This window comes from Nipponia nippon, unplaced genomic scaffold (assembly GCF_047370975.1).
Source record: "Nipponia nippon isolate SJK-2023a ecotype South Korea unplaced genomic scaffold, ASM4737097v1 scaffold_29, whole genome shotgun sequence".
Lineage (NCBI taxonomy): Eukaryota > Metazoa > Chordata > Aves > Pelecaniformes > Threskiornithidae > Nipponia > Nipponia nippon.
In genome coordinates, this window is record NW_028262346.1 from 121,190 (window position 1) to 142,917 (window position 21,728).

General features: G+C 43.6%; 1 protein-coding gene across 1 annotated transcript in view; it reads right to left on the reverse strand.

Moving 5' to 3' along the window:
- UBE2R2 (ubiquitin conjugating enzyme E2 R2) overlaps window positions 1–21,728 on the reverse strand; it is a 58,551-nt gene that overhangs the window by 3,477 nt on the left and 33,346 nt on the right. Inside the window, exons 2-3 of the mRNA XM_087763714.1 lie at window positions 9,216–9,302; window positions 5,045–5,142 (exon numbers count right to left, since the gene is read on the reverse strand). Of these exons, the coding sequence (XP_087619840.1) occupies window positions 5,045–5,142; window positions 9,216–9,302 (185 nt within the window). The remainder of the gene's footprint in view (window positions 1–5,044; window positions 5,143–9,215; window positions 9,303–21,728) is intronic.

A 21,728-nucleotide genomic window follows, 5' to 3' on the forward strand; every position in this document is an offset into this window, starting at 1 on the left:
ACCTGGCTGTTAGCGACCACCACAACAGCCTCATGTGTCCGCGGTGCTCCTGCTGGCAACAGCTTTCGATTTAAAGGGAAGGGAAGAACAAGAGACAAGGAATAAGTCTTGAAATACAGCAGCACATAGCAACTGCTTTGCAGAACTTGATTAAAGGAGACTACAGCTCCAGCCGTACTTGCATTGATTTAGGGGCACATTCAGAGCCATGCGTGCGGAGCATATCTACCAGGTCATCTATCTGGGACACAATTCCAGGAAATGCTTGGTCATTTGGATGCTGAGTTTCTTGAAAGGTTTTGAAACTAAACACTTGTGTCTGGGGAGACTGTTCAGCACAGCTATCAGGAGAGTCTTATACAATTTGTTTTCCAAATGATATAATTCAGTAGGAAAAGAGAACAGCAGCTCTGGAAAAAAAACTGTCTGGTCAGACTGGAATGACAGGCAGAAGAGAGACCATCTTCTGCTTCATCTCAAGAACTCATTTAAAAGCCTTTGATTCTCAGCAAACAGGCTGTAAAGCCAGCACATCAGCTCCAGCATCATTGCAACAGCTTTACTGTAGAGCAAGCAAAGTCTAGGGAAGGTCAAGGACAGGAATTCATGTCTGGATTTAGCATCTGCTCTACCACCCTTCCACCAACAAAGTGAGGAGAACCCAATTTCCACTGTGGTTCCCCAGACTCCAAAGTCACTGCAAAGCTACATCAAGTCAGACTGGTCATCCTCAGGGCTTTCAGGCCCCTGAGCTGGGAGATGAAGATAGGATGCAGAATGAAGCCCCGGTTGTTGAAGAGGTGGCAGTCACTGACCTCCTCCTCCACCTGGATGCCCACAAGTCCATGGGGCCAGATGGGATCTACCCGAGGATACTGAGGGAGCTGGCAGAGGAGCTGGCCAAGCCACTCTCCATCATGTATCAGCAGTCCTGGTCAACTGGGGGGGTCCCAGATGACTGCAATTTAGCGAATCCGATGCCCCTCTACAAGAAGGGTCGGAAGGAGGATCCAGGGAACTACTGGCCTGTCAGCCTGACCTCGGTGCTGGGGAAGGTCATGGAGCAGATCATCTTGAGTGCCATCACACGACACGTGTGGGACAACCAGGGGATCAGGCTCAGCCAGCATGGGTTTATGAAAGGCAGGTCCTGCTTCACTAACCTGGTCTCCTACTACAACAAGGTGACCCGCTTAGCGGATGAGGGGAAGGCTGTGGATGTTGTCTACCTGGACTGTAGTAAGGCCTTTGACACTGTCTCCCACAGCATTCTCCTGGAGAAGCTGGCTGCTCACGGCTTGGATAAGTGCACTCTGCGCTGGGTTAAAAACTGGCTGGACAGCCGAGCCCAGAGAGTGGTGGTGAATGGAGTCAAATCCAGTTGGCGACTAGCCATGAGCAGTGTTCCCCAGGGCTCAGTGTTGAGGCTGGTTCTGTTTAATATCTTTATCAATGATCTGGATGAGGGGATCGGGTGCACCCTCAGTAAGTTTGCAGATGACACCAAGTTGGGTGGAAGTGTCGATCTGCCAGAGGGTAGGAAGGCCCTGCAGAGGGACCTGGACAGGCTGGATCGATGGGCCAAGGCCAACCGCATGAGGTTCAGCAAGGCTCAGTGCCAGGTCTTGCACTTGGGTCACAACAACCCCATGGTTTAGTGGTGGACTTGGCAGTGCTAAGTTAATGGTTGGACTCGATGATCTTAAGGGTCTTTTCCAACCTTAATGATTCTAAATACACTAAGGCGACTACCTATTAGAGGTGAGGTTCTCTGCGCTCTTCATTCCCCACCAGCACATTAGATCAGCTCCATCACCCTGATACCTTAAGAGCTGGACAGTCTGCTCCAACTCAAACCCTGCTACTGCGGGCAAGCAAGGTGAAGAGGGTACAGTAACAGGAAGGGATCCCAACACATGAGATCTGACAGGACCAAAACCACAAAAAAAAAGTTCAACCACGTGGGACTGAAAACATCCTCAGCATCAGACATGAACTGCGCTGGACTGGATACAGACTGACCATCTGCAATTTGTCAGGGATCTGTTTCTCTCTCAGGTGAGGTTGTTCTAACATGTTGTTTCATGCAAGCTGATTGCATGAAGAGTGGGGATTTCAAGCCTGCCTTCTGCTTTCTTACATCCCCCACCCCATTCTGGGGAAGAGTTATCTGTTTTAAGTGTTTACAGGGCTGTTGTCTCCAGAGTGAGTCCCTCTACATCCCTTTACCAGCGGGGCAGAGCAGCCAGCAGAGGCTCAAGGAAACAGACCCGTTGAGTGCCTTTTTCTCTCCATGTATCAACAGCAGGCTCAGACACAAATTAATTTAATCCAAAACAGACATTATGTAGACTGGCTGGAGCTCCCAGCCAGCACATCTTGTTGTATACCTTGTTGAAAAAGGTTTTTGGTGTGGTTTTTTTTGTTCCAGCTGCTATCCACATTGTAGTCTCTCCAAGCCACCTTTAGAGGTAGGTATCATTTTGTCCTAGCACATTTTTGCTCTCCAATATAAAGTTTTGGCTTAGGCTGTACTGACAGTCATGTTAGTGCATTGAGCTGGTTGCAGAAACTGTCCAGCTCTTAGGCAGCCAAAAAGGCCAACAAAAATGGGCATCCTCAGGAAACAAAGCAATAGTGAGGCAGGGCATCATCTATCTTCACAAGATACAGATGTACCAACATCTTGAATATTGTGCTCACTTCTGGCCTGTGCACCTCAAAGGACAGAGGGGAGACATGGAGAAGGGCAACTAAAGTGATCAGTCTCAACTCTAAGCCCTGCCACCACTTCCTCAGCTTTCTGGGACTCAGGACAAAAGAAAAGCAGTATTCTCTGCCACACAGATCACAGCTGCATTCCTTCACATCTTGCTGGATGTTTGCTATATTTATTTATGCCTGCCTCATCTAGCTTTAAGTGATAGGAAAGTCCATATTGATTGTGTTAAAAAAGTTAATGAGCATGCTTGACATTGTTAGAGGCAGAAGCACAGGTGCTCTCAAAGTTGAAAAATTACATTCCCCTCTCCAGACACTTCAACCAGTTATCTGTAGTAAGCAGTCAATACTTAGCAGGATTTACAAAATTTAGCAGCTGAAGAGAAGCCCTAGGTTACACATCCAGCTCATTACAAGCATGCTCCCCTCCCAAACCTTCAGCCCTGCTGCCTCCTATCTGACACTCTGGAGCTTTACAAAGCCAGATGGGACCCCAGCAGGATGCATTTCTATCAGCACTTGGCCCAACAGGTGATGTTTGTAGCAGGCTAGCAGTTAAGAACAAGTTTTATTTCTGTTTGCTGATACAGCTGAGGAGTGTTTTCTCCCCAAATGTCACCCTTAAGCCCAACACATTCCAAGAGAGTAAACACCAAGAACTGCACCATGGTAAGGTAGACCAGAAATCAGAGACCTAGCACCATAAGAAGTTTCCTGTCAGTCTTTAGGGTTGTATATAATGAAATAGACGTGTAGACATGGTGCTTAGGGACATGGTTTAGTGGTAGACTCGGCAGTGATAGGTTAACGGTTGGACTTGATGATCTTCAGGGTCTTTTGCAACCTTAATGATTCTATTCTATGATTCTATACTCAAAATGTGTGTGATATAAGTAATTAATGCCCAAAGCTGTTCCTTAACTATGAGTTGAGGCTTGTCACCTAGTCCTAGCCATATCAGTTGTATGAAAAAACAGTTTAACCATGTGAGCAGAGGGACAGGTAAACATGACTTAGCAATATATAGCTTAAAATAGTATTTAAGCTTTTTTGTTTTTTTTAAAAATGTGAAGTAGAACTTTGAGAGGTTGCTTCATACTCACTTGTACTTGGCACAGATGGATTAGATAACATTTACCTCAAGCTCAGAAGGTCAGATTCCCAGCACTTCATGACTTCACACAGCTAAGACACCATTTCTCTTGAGCCTTTTTAACCTTGAAGCAGCATGCTCCAGGAAGAACATCAGTTGTTATAATTTGCTGACTGCTACAATTCCTCGTCTCCTGCCATGTTAGCTCTAGTTCAGCACTTTGCAGAGCACGTATTACAATCCTATTCCAAGGGTCAAGAATACAATAAATCCCCCTTGCTAGATCTGCACTTTGACAAAGGCTCTTTTCAAATTAATTTCACGAAGCCAAGTTAAATGAAAGCTGAGTCAAACTATCAGACAATCCTTTTCAAATCACTACACTCCCTCAGGTGTGCTGAGATCCCTAGCTGGGTTTAACAATAAATAACTAAGATGTCAAGTTGGTGAACCAACATCTAAGTCGTCACTCTGAAAGCAAGCATAATTCTCATACGATATGCTGAAAATCTAGAGGCAATTATTTTAACTTTAATCTGATTCATTATCCAGATAAGAAGTTAGAACAGGAAGTACCTTACTTTAAGGTTTTTCTACTACATCACTCACTACTCCAGCCACACAGGTCAGTGAGCTGCTACTTGATAGGAGTTTTATCAGTTCTTTATTGGCAGTCTTGTAATAAGACAGAAATTCAGCTGGTGTTTCAAAAAAATGGACAGGCTAGCCTTGAATGCCTCTAGTACTTAGTGATCCTTCTTTTTTTGGCAGGAAGAAAACTACCTGGCTATCTGCTCAAGATACAATACTGCAGGACAGGAGACAGACAAATACTGGAAGGCAAACAGTACATAGGATTATGCCTACCTGAAAGGGCCTGAATACTCAAAAGTGTTCTTTTCCACTAGTGGTATCTTGGAGGCATTTGAAAAACCTAAGTGTAGGATAACATGGACTGGGAAATGCTAGAACATTTGAGATAATTTGCTTTAAGAGCATAAAACCCTGTGAACAGCACAGAAGTCTCTACATTGTTAGCCCAGCATCAGGACACACAGCACTCTAGTATCTTTAGATAGCTTGGTAAGTCTGGTTTCTACCCAATTCAAGCCCTAAAATGCCCAAAGTCTTAAATTCCCTTCCAAACCTCTCCCAACACAAGCCTTAGTCTTGGAGAGAGATGACAGGCATTTGAGGGCACTGTTGTGCATCATGGATTCACACTGTTACCTGACATTCTGGGTAGGGTTCCACCTCTCAGATGGCAGCTCTCCACTTTGTGGGTCATCTACAGGTGGGTGAAGAATTGAAATACATACATCTCCATTCTGCAAGACAGAAACAAAAGCTGAGAATAGAGGTAGAGGTCTGACAAATCAACTCCACCGCTCTGGCTATGTTCTGAGCAGTTTAACCTTGTTCATATGAACACTTCAAGCGTCAGTAAAAAATATCCAAGAACTGGAAGCCATTTTCAATTCTTCCTGAGTCTACTGTATGTATATATTCAAAAGTTTCCCTTGCTAAACAGAGTTAGTCTGTAAATTGGTACAAAATCTCAAGAGGTTTAAAGAATGTAGCAAAGCAAGCAAAAATAGTAATAAAGTCACATAAAACTAAATTGGTCTCCAGATAGCAAGTACTGTGACAGTGATAGAAATGAGCTTTAGTCACAGGAGATCCAAAGTAGGGTTAAAGTTTTTTGTTCCCAGTGGTAGCTGAGTTAGCTACAGGAATTTTTGAATTGAAGGGTTTGGCACTCTCTACTAGCTCAGGTACCAAAACAATGCTTCTCCCAGGACACAAGGAGGTTGAACAGATGGTGCAGGGCAGGCTTATGCCACTCCCCTAGGACACAGCTGTTTGAAATATCAGGTGAAAAAGCAGGAGATGCTTTCTGAAAGTTTCACTGAAAATCCCTTCCAGCATGCAAGAGGAAGAATATTTTGGCAGTATATGGAAGCTATACAGCCACGTAATCCTCAATCTGTGTTTTACTCACCAGTCTTATAGCCTGAATATAGATTTAAAGCTCTATAATGCCTACCATTTATAAACACTTTAAGCAGCCTGTAAAACCAATTCTCCATCAGCAAAAGCACTCTGACATGATTACTTTGTAGGAGTGCTGTAGCAGTACCCACCACAGCTGATATTCTCCACTGAAGATGACTCCAGGGACTCATGGGGTCCCAATGCCTTACTGCAGGATGGGGTGAAGGTGCAGATGGGGCCTGAGGCTAGCCAGCAGATGTTGGCTTCTCCAGGCCCTGCTGGCTTGCTGCCTCTTGCAGCTAGGTGCTCAAGTTCCTAGAGGCAACCCCACACCTTCAGGTGGCACAGCCTCAGCTGAGGGGCAGCACTCATGCTGTCCCTTGTCACCCTGATCCAAGGTACATGATGATAGGAACAAGAGAAGCTGCAGATAAGTTCTGTTTGAGACTGCAGGCTGGCAGCTCCCCACACACCTGGTCTCAGCTACATCCTAAGGACCCTCCAACACTGTTCAACATATAGGAGCCAGAGCACAAAGCAGTGCTGCTCACTATGATAGCATCCATGCCTTTGAGCCTGAGCCAGAGATCACAGCTACAGATAGCAGCAGCTCACCTGAAGGGCCTCCCAAATATTTCAACTTGCCTTGATTAACAATGACATTTGTTTTATAGGCAAAAAAGATCCTACTTCAACATTGGAGGCTTGTGATCAGTCATCCAGATTTCAGTGGCTCAACTAATCCTGCCAGGTATACTAATCTACCAAGTCCTCATCATTTTGAAGCAGGTTTTTGTCAAGAACACAACTACGCCCAGCATCGTAGCACCTGGAGCTGCTGAATACCCAAGAACCCACTTATGTTGCTGGAACAGTTTGCCATAACAAGGCAGTTTCCTTTTAGGACTCCAACAGGCTTGTGCAATCTAGAAATATTTCTAATATCATTTTAAGGTGAAGTTGACCTTACTAATGTTAGATTATATTCACAGCCTATTCTGATTTTATTAATAATTTCCATAAGTTTACCCAGTTTTTCCTTTAACCAGCTCCTGTGAGAATGCAGTGCTGGTGGCCAGGAGAAAGCATCACAGCACTTGGGTGAAGTTCCTTGAGCAATCAGGTCAGCAGCATGTGGACAAGCAGATATTTGGCAATATGAAAATATAGAGGGATGCAAATTCAAGCAGGGCAGCACTGCATTACAGAGTCTGGAAGAATAAAGGTGTCACGGGGCCTGATGACATCAGTACACGGTTTTAGGGATCAGTGTAGTCAAGGGGAGAGCCTTTCCCTACATGCATTTTTGAAAGATATAAACAAGGAGGATGGAGTATTCATCTGCCAATGGGAAATAACCTATACTTCTATTAGGACTGAGAACTGTTATGTTATAAAAATAAAAAAACAAGTGAATGCAGTTTTACCAAAATTAAACTAGATGACCCAAGTAAACTGGAGATAGGGAAAACAAGTTACTCAAGCCTCTCTGCTTAGAACTGGAACATCAGCCCCAACCTCTCCATCTGGTCCCACCAGCAGATTCTGTAAACTGCTACTTTCTTTCACCTTCCTTATACTGAAAGATTTTTTTTTCCCTCCTCCTGACAAACCCTCCAACCTCAAGCACTTTGCTGATTTATTCTCAGTTTCATTTGGAGTTATCCCAGTGCCTCATCTTCATTGCTTAAATGTTGTTTCCAAAACAGCCTGCAAGCCACTTCAGATTCCCTCAGCTCCAAGAAATACTGCTATGAACACAAAGTACAAAGCTGAGAGCTGGAGTATTTGACCAGTAACCCCAAAATACACCCATCAAGTTTTGGGTTAGTTTCTCCTCCTACCTTCAGTTGTTTCTAGAGCCAATTTTTCATCTTTCCCACCAGGGCTGGGAGAGGTCCTTTCCAAGACTCATTTTGTACATACCATTTTGGTAACCATTTCCCACTCACTTCCTGCATGAGAATTTCTGGATTCAGAATCAACATCCACAGTATGGATCTGCAATAATCTGCAGGTCACAAAAGTTGTCTTTATTTATAGATCAAACTCCTACATAACTGAAATAGAGCCTTAAAGAGAAACACCATCCTTGGCTACATGCAAGATTCTGTGCCAAGTCCAAAACTCAAGTCAGAAAACTATCAGATGACTGATTTCAGGATGTCCGTGGGCTTAGGGCAATCCTCCTGAGCATCCAGTAATTAAAGCTGATCACTACCCTGTTTTGCACTGAAGTTTGGAGAGGCTTTTGGCCACTTATTATAAGCCATCAGTGCACATTTTCACCATGACATTTGAAGCATGGTTATTCCAGGCTGGACATTTAGGAGCAACAACTTGTTAGAAAAGGGCCTTCCAAGCCCAAGGCATCAACTGAAGCCATGATTTGTTCACAGCAAGGAAGAGCAATGACATTCCTATGTTGAAGTGGGCCCAAAGGAAGCCTTCAGAACCTCTCACAGGAAGACCTGTGATAAGGTGACAGAGCTGCACCAACAGGAACATTTTGAAAAGCCTTTAGCTCCTCAAACTATTCAACCAGTAGTCCTAGCAGGCTGACTTCTCTAGGATATCCAAAAGTTTAGCGAGAATTTGGCTGGCCTCCACTAAAAGTCAAGTTTTGTGCCAGAACAGGCCTTCAGCTTTCAAACACAGCTCCATGAAATTTGGTAATTTTAACTGATTGCTTCTATGTAGTATCATTCCCCTTCTGTACCTGCTATGTAGTTGTACCATGATCCAATTATGGACTTAGCCCACAGCACTACCCTTTGAATGTGGCCCATACACACACTGAACTAAGGGCTACTTCAAATTGGCTAGCAGACATGAAGTCTGGAGGTATCTGTTCACTCTGGTCCCAGGGTGGCCAGGCTGTGCATGACTCCTCCTGAAGCTGGGCTCCAGCCCAGCTCCAGTTCTTTCTGCAGTTGGAGCACCCCAAGTCCAACCCCCTTCATTTGTAGGCTGTCTGCTGCAGAAGACTGTTTTCCATTATTTCTTGTCTCAGCACACAATTTTGTAGGATATACTCAAATTAAAGCGTACTTGAACTGTGTACAAACAACAACGACGAGTTGTCTAAGTATTACAGTAGGGTAAAGACCACATACACCAGCCTTGATCCAACAGTCCCCTAAAATTGCCAGTGCTCATGGCATAGTGCTTCAGCTGAGGCTGCCTGCTGCACTTGTAGGTATGAGAACGGCTCCATCCCTGCCTACAAGAACAGCATTTCCTACAATGTTTAGATTTCACTGTTCAGCCATGAAGCTGACATTTAACACCAACAGCTAACCACTTTAGTTATGGCTAGAGACATTTAGTACCTTCAGTACTTTCAGAAGTTTAAGGAAATAGGAAGCCTTCTCACATGCCTAAGATTATTTTAAAAATGTCTTACCTCATAAATGTTGGGGTGCCACATTTTGGTCAGGAATCTGAAGGTAGGTGGTGAATATGGATAGTCAATAGGAAATTTAATGTGAGCCTGGAAAAAAGCAAAATATTTTAGTTATGAAAGAGAACAACAAAAAAAGACATCAACAAGTTACCATTACAGTGAAAAACTGGAAAAAATAATTTCAATTAAGGCCATTAAATTGTTCATTTTACATACCAGTGCCCATGTGGCCCCACAGTATAACTCCACACAAATTTCTTATGAGCAAAACACTAACTGAACAAGAAAAATCTAAACGCCACGATGGACCTGGGCTGGTAATGCTCAGAAAACAAGCCAAAAAGTATCTACCACATCCTAATTCTAGAAGCACTATCCAACAACTGTTGTTAAACAGGGTAAAATAGATTTGAAAAGCTGGAACACAAGATACTACTGCTGTCTTTCTGGGTTCAGAAGCAGGCTAAAAATGTTTGCTAAGGTGAGAGGATCTCTGTTTTATATTTGCAAATATTTTAAATTACTCTTTCTGTGCAGAAAAAAACCTGTTAGATACTTGCTCTACCGAGATCCAAAGTTTTTTTGCCTTTCTTGTGTGAAGAGTTAAGCTGGTCCATCTACCTGTGTTCCTAATACTACATTTCTTGCCACCACAAGCATTTCTCAAGTCTGAATACCATCTGGGTCTGTTTAATAAATCAGTGCAACTTGATGAACCAAATATTGATGGGCGATGACAGCAAGCATTACCTTCCAGTGCCTCTGAGGTCAGCAGCCAGCTATGGGGCAAGACTCTGAGCTGAATCAGTTGTGAGAAGACTGCAGAGATCCCAGCACTGGATATTAACTTCTCTGTGCTGTCCTGCCATTCACAGCAGTCAAAAGCCAGCCAGTAGGAAAGAGGGCTGAATCTGGACTGATTAAGTGCCAAAAATGCTCCCCTCTGAAAGGGAGACTCACACACTGCTTGCTGCACTGCGGAGCACAAACCCTTCCCTTAGCATTGCTCAACCCACTGAGAAAGTCCCACCACCAGTCTAGCATAGGATCTCCAGAGAAGCATCTCCCAGCCCCTGCACCACAGCTGGGCTCACGTGCGACTGGCAATGCAAGAAGAGATCCCAAAAGCAAGTTGCACATGGCTAGAGCAGAATCACAGGTCACCCCCTTTCATTTAAGCATCTAACCATGCCACTTGGACACAGGGTGCTGACCCTGCTCAGCAGGGCAGACTATGGAAAGTTTTATTACCAGAAACAGAAGCAGGCAACCAAACAAATTGGATTACTGAGTGATTAAGTACCTGGCTACAGTTTTACTTATAAATTGTCACATGCCTTTGCCTTGCAACCCAAATTTTATGGGGCAAGAGCACCAGTTAGCCAAGAAAAGAAGGTTTTCTGTTCACCTTTATGAAAAAATTCAGCAGCTCACATGGCTTTACATTCTGTATATGCCAGCTCGTGATACTGACTGTATGCAGGGACGTTGCAGCAGCACCAAGTCCTCACCCCGCAGTCATTTGCCATGGCACACTCACAATCAAAACGTTTATGATCCGCTTAAAAAAATCCTAGACTGCAGTTTAAGGTCAGTTACACAAATGGCATTGCTCCAAGAGCAGCAAGTGAATGCCTCTTGTCACCACACCATCGCAGAAGAGAGCTGCTGCTGCAGCAAGGACATGCCTAGCTCTACAACATGCCACCCTGCACTGAGAACAGAGCAGAGATTTACCCAGGGCAGAGCAGATTCGTGTAGCTGCAGACTCCTCCGGACCACTGGGGTTTTCCCAGGAAAGCCCATTCCTGTGCTTACGTGCTGTTTCATGAGATCTAAGACATAAAACAGCCCAATGACTGAGGTTAAAAATGCAAGAGACAACAAAACTCAGGGTTAAGCTAGCTACAAGATTTCTTGGCAGAACCTATAAGTCTTCTACACAGGTATAGTTTCTAGGCAACCAAAAAAAGCATATGGTCAGTAGCATACCAGCATTACCATGTTTATATCCCACATGCATGGCCAAGGAGCTGAGGAAGCAGGTCTCATTTCTCTCAGTAAAAACCCTCTGCTCTCAAATTATCTAACCCTGAGGGTTTTGTCTCAAGAAGACCACTGCAAAGGCTGAGCCTGGAGCACCAGTTACGGTCTCTGTATGTGATGCAGACCCATGCAAAAGCTGTAGGATCCTGGAAGACTGTTTCAAACTTCTAAACCCTGTTTTGCAGCCACAACTCTTTAAAAGAAAAGGGCTATCTGCCTACAATAACAATCATTACAGAACTAAATAAAGCTGATGTTTTGCCACATGAAGGATGCTTCTTGAGCTCTGGCGCCAGAAAATGCAACTGGAGAGGAATTAGAGAAACCTTTTCTTCTCATGTGGAAGCAGCTGAGACCCAAGCTTGCCTGTAACCGGTCACATTTTTAGAGAAATCAGAGTCACATTACTTGTTGATAAGCTGTTTCTAACTAGCCTGTGTTTAGCACATTGCTTTATGCTCAAGTACAGCATCTCAAGTGAAGCCTTTCTACAAACCTGATTTCAGAGCCAAAATCCACCAAACTAGGAAACGCCACATTATAGGCAGGGATTTTTTGCAAACAAGAAAAAAAGCATCACTTTCAGGTCCTTATGTTGAGATCATTCAGAATTTGGAAAGTGAAACCAAATGCTTTTCCAGGGCATTACAACAGGTCCCAGAGAATTACTCTGCATCTCTTCTGTAAGAGAAATTATGGGAAATTACATAAACCCACCCTGCTCTCACTGAATGCTATTTGAGTTTGAGTGGGTTAAGCAAGCCAAGAATTTCCAAGACAAGCTGCAAGACTGTTAGCAAAGATGCAGCAACAGCCACAATTACAGGTCAGTTTTTTCACTAAAAGCCTAATTCTAACCATGTTGAGACAAAAAGACTGAATTAGGCAATAAAATGTTTTTCAATACAGCAGTAGCTCACAGAAAGGTTTCTGCCCCTACAATTTCACTGATGTAAGGCAAATCAGCTATCTGAGCTTATTTCTGGTAAGTTCAGCCAGGCACTGGTAAGTGATGGAGAGTGGCAGAGTTTTAGGGCAGCTTGTTGTTAGCTCGGTTACAGCCGGACACACTAATTTAGGAGGACTAAAGATGCAGCCCAGTCCCCTGTCTACAAGTACTCAGCCATTACTGTATTCACCATGTGTTTGACTCCTCTAGCTGAGCTTAAATGGAACAAAAAATAATCCTCTTTCAGTGTCCTGATTTTAGCTGCCTGCTCACCATGGCTCTTTGACACCACTGAATATACGCAATAGCCAGGAGGGTGGAGACCACAGTCATCAACCCATTTCCTCCTTCTCCAATTTATAACTAGTCATACTTATAGTCCCTAGAAAAAGAATAAACTCCTCTCATGTTACATTGAATAGACCAGCCTGGCAGAAGATTCAGGCCTTTATAGGCATTTACAGCTACTGCACAAGAACTTCAACCTCTAAGTTACACCATGACACATTTTAAGAGTACTGCTACCAGTGTGGTCAACATGTTTCCTATTTTACTGCCTTGCTCCCTGGCATCCTCATTAGTGGCTGCTCTTCAGGTTTATTATTTTTCTTTTATTTGGATAAGGCAAAGCCATAGTGAAATCTATGTATACCAGAAAAATAAAGTCTTACTAGATACCATGCTATTTGACTGAAAATAGAAACCTAATGTTTCTACCAACCATTAAATTAAGTCCTGATTCAGTCACTGTGCGTAACTACTACAGTGACTTTGAGTAACTATTACAGTGACTTTGTTTCTGGAGATCCTGCCATACGCTTGACTCAATGCTTAGATATATCATCTCCCTCTCAGTGGGGAGCACTAACACAGGCAGGATTCTCTCCTAGCTTCAGCTGTCTGGAAATTTAGTATTTATTCCAGCCTAGCTGTATCTGACACTTCTATAGTCTGACACTGATTTCTTCTACTCCTCTCAAGCTGAGAAAATCTAGATCCCTGATTTTTAGGCAGCAAGGGCAGGAATAGTGAATCCATCCTGTCTGCCCATTGCAGAAAGGAAATGGAGGGTGTGGGGGGAAGAGCACACATTTCCTGGAAAGCCATCAGCATCACCACTGACCTGATTTGGGGAAATCAGGAGCACCAGCAGCTTTTACAGTGGCCAAACTGCAGCTGCTTGGTGTTTCTGGAAGTGCCAGTTAAAGGTAATTCTTATTATAAAACATCACAAGCTTAATGCAAGCCCTATGAAAACACAGCATCAGTGAAACTGAGCATCCTTTGCAAACTGTATTTAAGATCAGATACAATGGCAGCGTTTGAGCTTTTAAACTATTTTGTGCGTTTTTGTAATTATCTGCTACAGCCAGCCACAGACAAGCTCCTATCGACTCCGTGTGCAGATACCACCAAGGTCTCCTGCAGATCACCCACCCCAAGAGTTACAGCACTCGCAGACAGCACAAGGCCACCTCATTTTTCTTTGTAACAGGCACGACCAGGTTCCTTGCTGTGCACATCATCGCTTCCCATAGCTGCACTCCTAATGAATGGCTCCTGCCAGCGTGCTGCTAACTACACTGTACATCTAACATACAAGAAAGACAACAAGAACAGGAACTACAGACCACGGCTGGGTTAAGTGTTAATATCTAATCCCACAAAATGCCTTTTACTGCTTCCAGCGCATCAAGCATTTATACAATTCACCCAATGGATTCTCCTCTCCCACATTAAACCTGGATTAGTGCATGCAGTATTAAATACTATGTACTGGAAATCACGTTCAAGAGAGGTCAGCAGTAAGAACTAGCACCCTGTTTCTCACATCAATGAGGTTTAAAGCACCTTGATATCGTTCAGCTTCAGAACTGTAAAGCAGCATTAAAGCTAGCCACATTGCTTTGTCAACTATTTGACAAGGTGAAAATGAATGTAGGACCAACACTGCTATTTCAGCTCCAGATATTATGACTTAGGACATAAGTAATTTCTTGTGGCAGAGCTGGGCTGTAGCCTGGTAATTTAGTCTCAGTTCTGGCCTGATTTCCCAGCAGCACCATATCAATACTTATTGACATTCATTGCGCTTTTAGAGAACTAGGACCACATCTCTGATCCAAGTTAGAAGATGAGTGACCAAGTGAATTAATTCATGTGAGTCCTGAAAACTCCCTTGCTGCTGCAATGGCCATATGAACACTAAGAGCAGCAAACCCCTTATATTCTGTATTGCCTGTGCTGTTTCCTAAGGAATTTTAATCACAAAGATCTGAATGTGAAGAGTGAACTAGATCTCATAAAAAGCACATGAAGCTTCTAAGCAAGAAACAAAAATTAGCCACAAGTCAGTAGGCCAAAGATGAGTCAAAAAGTGACGTTAACTTACAAAATCAGAGACTAGTTTGACAGGCAGGAGCCCATTCTTGTTTCACTCTAAATCATATCTTGTATACACTTCCTAATTTAGTTCTCTGAGGATTACTAAAAGCTATCATTTCCAATGGAAGACTCCTCTGATATAAACTAGGTTTCCTTTTACCAAAGCTTCTTTTAATAGTAAATTGTTACTAAATATTTCTGCCATGTAGCTATGTTCATAAAGCTGGGACTGTTAAGTCACCCAACCCAGACCAAAGCAAAAAGCCTGTGATACAGTGGTCAAAGTTACAATTATACTTTTAAAGAAAGGGCTTTGACCCACATACTAGTCTTCTGCTCCTTAGATCTGAAATGAGGACTAACAGTAGACATGAAAACAGGGTTGAGCAGAACAATAAGGGGGGGATTCGCTATGGCCCTGTTAAGCTGCTTTGCATCAAAGCTCCTGCAATCTCGTACATTTCACTTTCCTGTTGCCTGAGCCATCTCTCAAGGGACTGAGTAAATAAAACTGCTCTGAACAATGATGTTAGAACAAGCAGTGCCTGGAAACCAAACCATTTTCTTCTAACATTACTCAAAAGAAACAGGAGAATTTTTTTTCCCCCTTTTTTAATATCGTTTCCCTTTAATAACCTAGAAGTTCAGTCTGGAGGTTCTAGCCTTCATAACTGCTCATGGCAGCTGCTACTCACCTCAAGACTGAGTTAGCCTCCACAAGTCAGCAGTGTTTAGGATCTCAAGCAGTTCAGCAGTTAGAGAAGATATTTCTTTCTTGCAGCGGGTTTTGCTGCAGGGACAGTCCATGGTATTACCCAGAGAACTGCGTTGTTCAGTCTGAACCACGCAACAACCGTTTTGGCTCTGGCTAGAAACATTCACTGTCAGCGCTCTTGAGCCAGGGAGCATCCAGCTTCAGACAGGGCAGCTGTTAACGCTGTCATGTGGAGAGCTTGCTGGGGACAGGCTGGAAGCCGAGTAAGCAGTGTCCCTGGGCCAGAGGCCACCTGCACACTCCTGAAGCTGTTCCTCTCCCCAGCTGCACAACCAAGCACAGCCCCACCAGCATGGGGCCAGGCACCCCCTCCAGCTGTGCACAGGTCAGTCCTGCAGTGCCCGTGGTTTGACAGAGAGGTTCTTCCTGACTCAGCTATGTCCCAGGCTGATAATGGCAAAAAAGAAAGAGCCTTTCCAGACAAGGCTAGACTTCTGAACTCCTTAATAGAAACCCCTAAGACACAGCTGTGTTACTTCGACAATTTTTTCCCCAAACTGCAGGTCAGCACCCCCAGAGCTCACACGAAGGAGCAGATTACAGGAACACGTACCTACATGAGGCTAACAACTGCCAGGTTCACTTCCATTACTTTTATCGTCAGTTTGACTTTACACAATGCTATAGAAAACATCACTGCAACCGCTGCAGATGTAGCATCCAGCAAGAGAATATTGAATTGGAAACAGTGGCATCCTGAGGTATCCGAGTATCTATAACCTGTCCATTTTCACTCATTTTTTTTGCATTTGTCTGCCCTCTCATCACAGAAAAGGCAACTACCAGCAGCTGTATAAGACCTAATACCAAACAGAACTACATGGTCCTCTTCCCTATGGCAAGCTGCCAGCCTAACAGCTTTGCTGAGCTTCAGTCACAGGAGCCAAGCACTAAAGCAATTTCAGATCCCAACGCAAGAAAGCTAACATCATACTGAAGCTTCTGTATTTTCCTGGGAATTCCCATGCTGAAATATTACTAGATTCTGCCCCCAATTCAATCTTCACTCCAGGATCAGGCCTGATTTTAAGAGAAAAAATTAAGATTGAATATATTAGAGATTGTGACAGACCAGATGTGAGGAGCCTTCTGCCATCACTGAAGGCCTCATGTTGAGATTGTTCTCTTGGGTCTGATGCCTTCTGGTTGCCTGCAGACTGTACACGAGTTGTATGGCTTGAAGTCAGGCACACTGGGTGTGTGTTATGCAGGAAAGCTAGTCTGTGTGACTATTTTCCGGGCAGAAACAGATGACTCAATTCTTATTTATATCTGTACAAACACACTGATTTCCCCATTTGGGCAAAATAGGAAGAATAACTCCAAATGTGTGAAACTTAAGTCTCCCTACGGTGTCTAATACTTGCTGAAGGAGCCAAAGATACTTGGTGATACTGCACCTAAAGTTTACTCCAAATCATACATCTCCTCTTAGGTCTCTGCTTTAGAGGAGAAGCTAGCACTTGAAATCATCCCACTGCAGGTATAACCGAGGATGCTGGTACCTGAACTGGTAAAGCTTTAACACTACTGCAGCTGTTCTAGAAAGAGTTTGTGACCACTTCAGAAGAAGCAGTTTTCCAATTCTTTCTATTTGCAAAAATAATAGAGTTTTGCTGGAGCAGTGGTGGGAATATTTGAGGCTGCTTATTCAAAGTATCATGCTACATTACTGGCATCTCTGGCAGCAAGTGTGGAAGTCCTCCAGTTGAGTGTGTGCAGGGTTCACACTCTGGGCACCTGCCTCCACTTGCCAGGCTTCAGAAGATTGTCTCTTTTATTAAGAGCTACATTAGCCTACGACATCTTCAGCATCCTGTTCAATCTCATGTTTTGAGCTTTCATTTCCTGGGTAAGTAAGTAATTTACTTTCTTGAAGCAGATTTACATACAGGCATGTCTATGGAATGGTTGAGCATGAAAGAGTATGATATACTTCAGACATCCTGGTCATTTCTATAGTTTAGTTTGCTCAAATTCAAGTGATCATGACCAAAGCATATCCCAGTTCTGCAGCATTTTGCATCAAGCTTGACAGAGTTTCTATGAGCTCACCTATTCATTCCTCCATACTCGCCAAAACACAGCAGATTGCTTTATTGTTCAGTGAAGCAAGCCATACCATTTGCAACTGTGAGTGAAAAGATGTCCAAGCTAGCTTGATATACAAACACTCTTCCCTTCTGCCTGTTTTAACTATTTTTAGACAATTCTTTAAACAAGCACCATTCATGAGGCAGTGAATGACTAATTGCCTTGATTCTCTTCATATGCAATCCAGGCTGGATGCAAGAGGAAAGCTCTCCTCAAGGGACAGCCAATCATATGTTCTGCTAAAAACACTAGGCAGGTCTTGATGCAGTCACCTTTCATAAGCAGCAAGGGAAAAGGAATATTTACAGCATTGTAAGTATAAACCATAGCACTGTGCTGCAGTGTTACACAACTTCGCCTTTCTCAGCACAGCAGGCAGCAGTTCTTCTAACAAGACTTCTCAAACTGGCATACCAGTCTTTGTTTAAACAAGGGATATAGGTTTCTAGAAACTGAATGGCAGCACCTAGGAATTGCAGTCGAAATCTTATCTACACTGGCTGCTACATAGAAGCCATCTAAGCACTTATGCAGTCCTGCTACTTATTTTTCAGCCACTGCATTACTGACCATGAACCCTCCTGTTTGGAGCTGGTCACAGGCAATAAATCTAGGCAGACACAGGTAACACTTACTCAGCAGTAGTAAGCAAGTCTGCTGGGCTGTACCACTTGCAACCAGAGAGCTAAATACAGCAGCACCATCTCCTAGTGTGGAGATGCAATCAGCATTGTATTAATCTAGATTTATAATCCTATACTGATACAACTGAGCCCCAGTGTGCAAGTGTCTATAATCCTGTATGAGCCAGTGAGGTCTGATACACCTATGCAAGCTGCCTCCCTGCCCAGCATGCTCCAGTTCACTGCAGGAACCAGCACTATGTCAGAAGGTATTTGCTAGTGAGAAGCCTATGTTTGAGACACAAAAACATATTTTCACATTATTGCATAATGATGCGCCTGTCAGCTCCATTATCACAGGCTGCTTCAAACAGATCAAGTTTAAAAGTTCAAGCTAAAATAAGTGCATTAGCTGATACATACCCATCCTTGCTCCTGAGGTTATTGTTTCTATGGTAACAGGTTTTGGGTGTTTTTTGCTAGTGAGAAGCCAAATTCAAGAGGCATTCAGCATTCTGTCATTCTCTACCTCTTTTCACCCCTGCCTTGTGCTTTAGATGATTTGGAGCTCACAGCATTACAATGTGTAGCTTTACTCATGAGCAGCAATGACTTGGTTGCCAGTAAACTGCACTGCAAGGGATGAGAATTAAAGAAAGATGAATCCCAGCTCAGATCTCAGATTTAGTTTTTCAAAACAAGACTAACCTACTCAAATTCCACAATATTATTGAAGTGCTAAAGTCTCAATTTGAGCTTTGGCCTACTAAGGAAAGGGAGACCAGTTCAAATGATATGTTTAATTCATGTAATGACTTCAAAACAAACACCTACCTTAAGTCAAAAATCAAAACACAAAGGCAGATCAGTGAGGCCTGCTGAGTATTAAGCTGCTGCTTCTCACACGACAAAGTACTCTTGCCTGGGCTGGGGGGTAAAAGCAGCAGCCACCAGCCCGAATCTGCCACAGTAGCAGCTCCTGCAAATATATGTCTATCAGCTGCATTACACCACGCAGAAGACTAGCTTTTACACTAAACATCTGCTTAAAAAAAGGCAGAGCAGACAGCACTGCTGCTGTAGTCACAAGGACAGGACATTCAACTGCTTTGGCCTTTGTTGTCTCCAAAGTACTACTGTTGTTTGAACCACATCTCGAGTTGCCTTCTGTTAGGTACCATATAGACCTCACGCTCCCAACATGGCCCTACGGACGCAGCTACTGAAGAACACGTCCCTTCACACACAGTCCTCATCTCCTGCAGATCACCAGGAAGTCACCTCCCTGCTATAGCAACCATGCTCCATTTAAAAAGCTAATTACACATGGCTAGACTAGAACCAGCTACAAAATGGTTGGTCTTGATCATCATTAATACACTGATGCTTAAAAAGACATCTTTCAGGCCAGATGGATATACAAGAGAAAGTACAACACTGAAGTGAAAGCTAGCATTGATATTTCTACCTATGTTCCAACTAGTTGCCATGTCAACAACTAATATGACATCTAGATAAAGCCAGAATCCTCAGTTTGCTAAAGCATCTCCTGAAAGAGCCAGCAAAAGGGTACAAAGCAGGTTTATTCATCTGCAGTGCAGCACAGATATTTAAGATACTCTATACTTCTCATAAAAGCAGAATCAGTGTAATCAAGCTAAGCTCAGAACATGAATGAACATCCTTGAAATTCAAGCTTGTATCTGATTAATTGTAACCTTTTAGTTTGAAGGCATACAGGGTAAGAGTAGCAGTCAGGAAGAACCACTTCAGACTACTGCAGGTCAAGAGGATTTCAAGGTCAAGACAGAAATATTACGAGACAGAGATAAGATGAGAATACAGGCAAGGGATCTGATCATTTGGACAGAGAAAGTTGGATCTTGTAGGAAAGTCAGAGGAAACTTGTATAATTGTGCGACTAAAAGCAACCCTTAAATAGTTCTAATGCTATGTAGCATTGCCTACCAATACCAAGAAAGGAACTGGGGGGAAATTAAAACTCACTTAATTTTTCTTCCTGTATTTAAACATGTCATAGATATTCTTGATTTGAAGTGGCACATTGACTTTGCTGTAGAAGAAATCTGTGTGACAGATAAGCTATCACCCATAAGTGACATACCAGTGAAAAGTTGACAAGATCTATGGTAAATCAACTGTCTGCTTTTAGTGAGAACTGGAGTACGGATGAAGAAAGGCCTCCAAACACAACAGTGAGGAAAAAATAGAGCAGTCTAAGCTGAGCAACAGGAGAAACTGCAGTAGCAGACTTGCAGTAGGAGCTCTTGCAAGAGGTGCTGCACCTATGGCTATGGAGATTTGTAGTAACAGGTGATACCTCAAGAAAAAAAGTAGAGAACTTCAAGACAGAGCAAGTTTTCAACTGTGAGACATCACTTTCTACTTAGACCCTTCTGGTATCTACCTTCTGCTGAATTTTGGATAGCTTATTTTTCAGCTTTGCCCTTCCCTTTTAAGGTCTTTAAGAACACTAGCTGAATGCTAGAGAAACAGATAATAAAGAAAAGTAACCTTCACAGAATCATAGAATCATTTCGGTTGGAAAGGACCTTCAAGATCATAGAGTCCAACCTGGGCAGCCTGTTCCAATGCTTGACAACCCTTTCGGTGAAGAAATTTTTCCTAATATCCAACCTAAACGGCCCCTGGCACAGCTTGAGGCCATTTCCTCTCATTCTAACACTTGTTACTTGGGAGAAGAGACCAACCCCCACCTCGCTACAGCCTCCTGTCAGGCAGTTGTAGAGAGCAATAAGGTCTCCCCTCAGCCTCCTCTTCTCCAGGCTAAACAACCCCAGCTCCCTCAGCCGCTTCTCATGAAATTTGTGCTCCAGACCCTTCACCAGCTTCGCTGCCCTTCTCTGGCCACGCTCCAGCACCTCGATGTCCTTCGTGGAGTGAGGGGCCCAAAACTGAACACAGGATTCGAGGTGCGGCCTCACCAGTGCCGAGTACAGGGGCACCATCACCTCCCTGGTCCTGCTGGCCACACTATTCCTGATACAAGCCAGGATGCTATTGGCCTTCTTGGCCACCTGGGCACACTGCTGGCTCATACTCAGCCAGCTGTCGACCAACACCCCCAGGTCCCTTTCTGCCAGGCAGCTTCCAACAGGTCCTCACGTGTATGCCAGTAGCCACACAGCACCTTCTTGTTTTGAAGCCTCCACAGACGCAAGTCATGCTGCTTTCCTGCAAAGACTCATCTAAAAGCTCCTCCACTTTCTAAACAGGATCATCGCATGTAAGTATCTGTGACTACAGAGATCACCGATGCTTAACCTACAAAAAAGCACGCAGTGTCTCCAATAGCTCCAGTAGAGTGCTCCAGCATGCCACCACACAAAAATTGTAGCATCCACACAGTGAGTTTAGGAACTGGATTATCTCTTGCTCCATTCAGATAAAAATGATACCCATACATCTGCAAAAGCTTAAGACCTGAGCACATGACTTACTTGCTTGTATATAGAATAAGCTGAGGCTACCAAAATCCAGGAATGGCAAAGAACAGAAAAATTCATCCTTATTTGTATGCTAGCCATGATCCCATGATGATATTCTTTCCTGTCTTATTAATTCTTGAAAACTTAGTCTTAATGTTGTTAGGCTGTTTG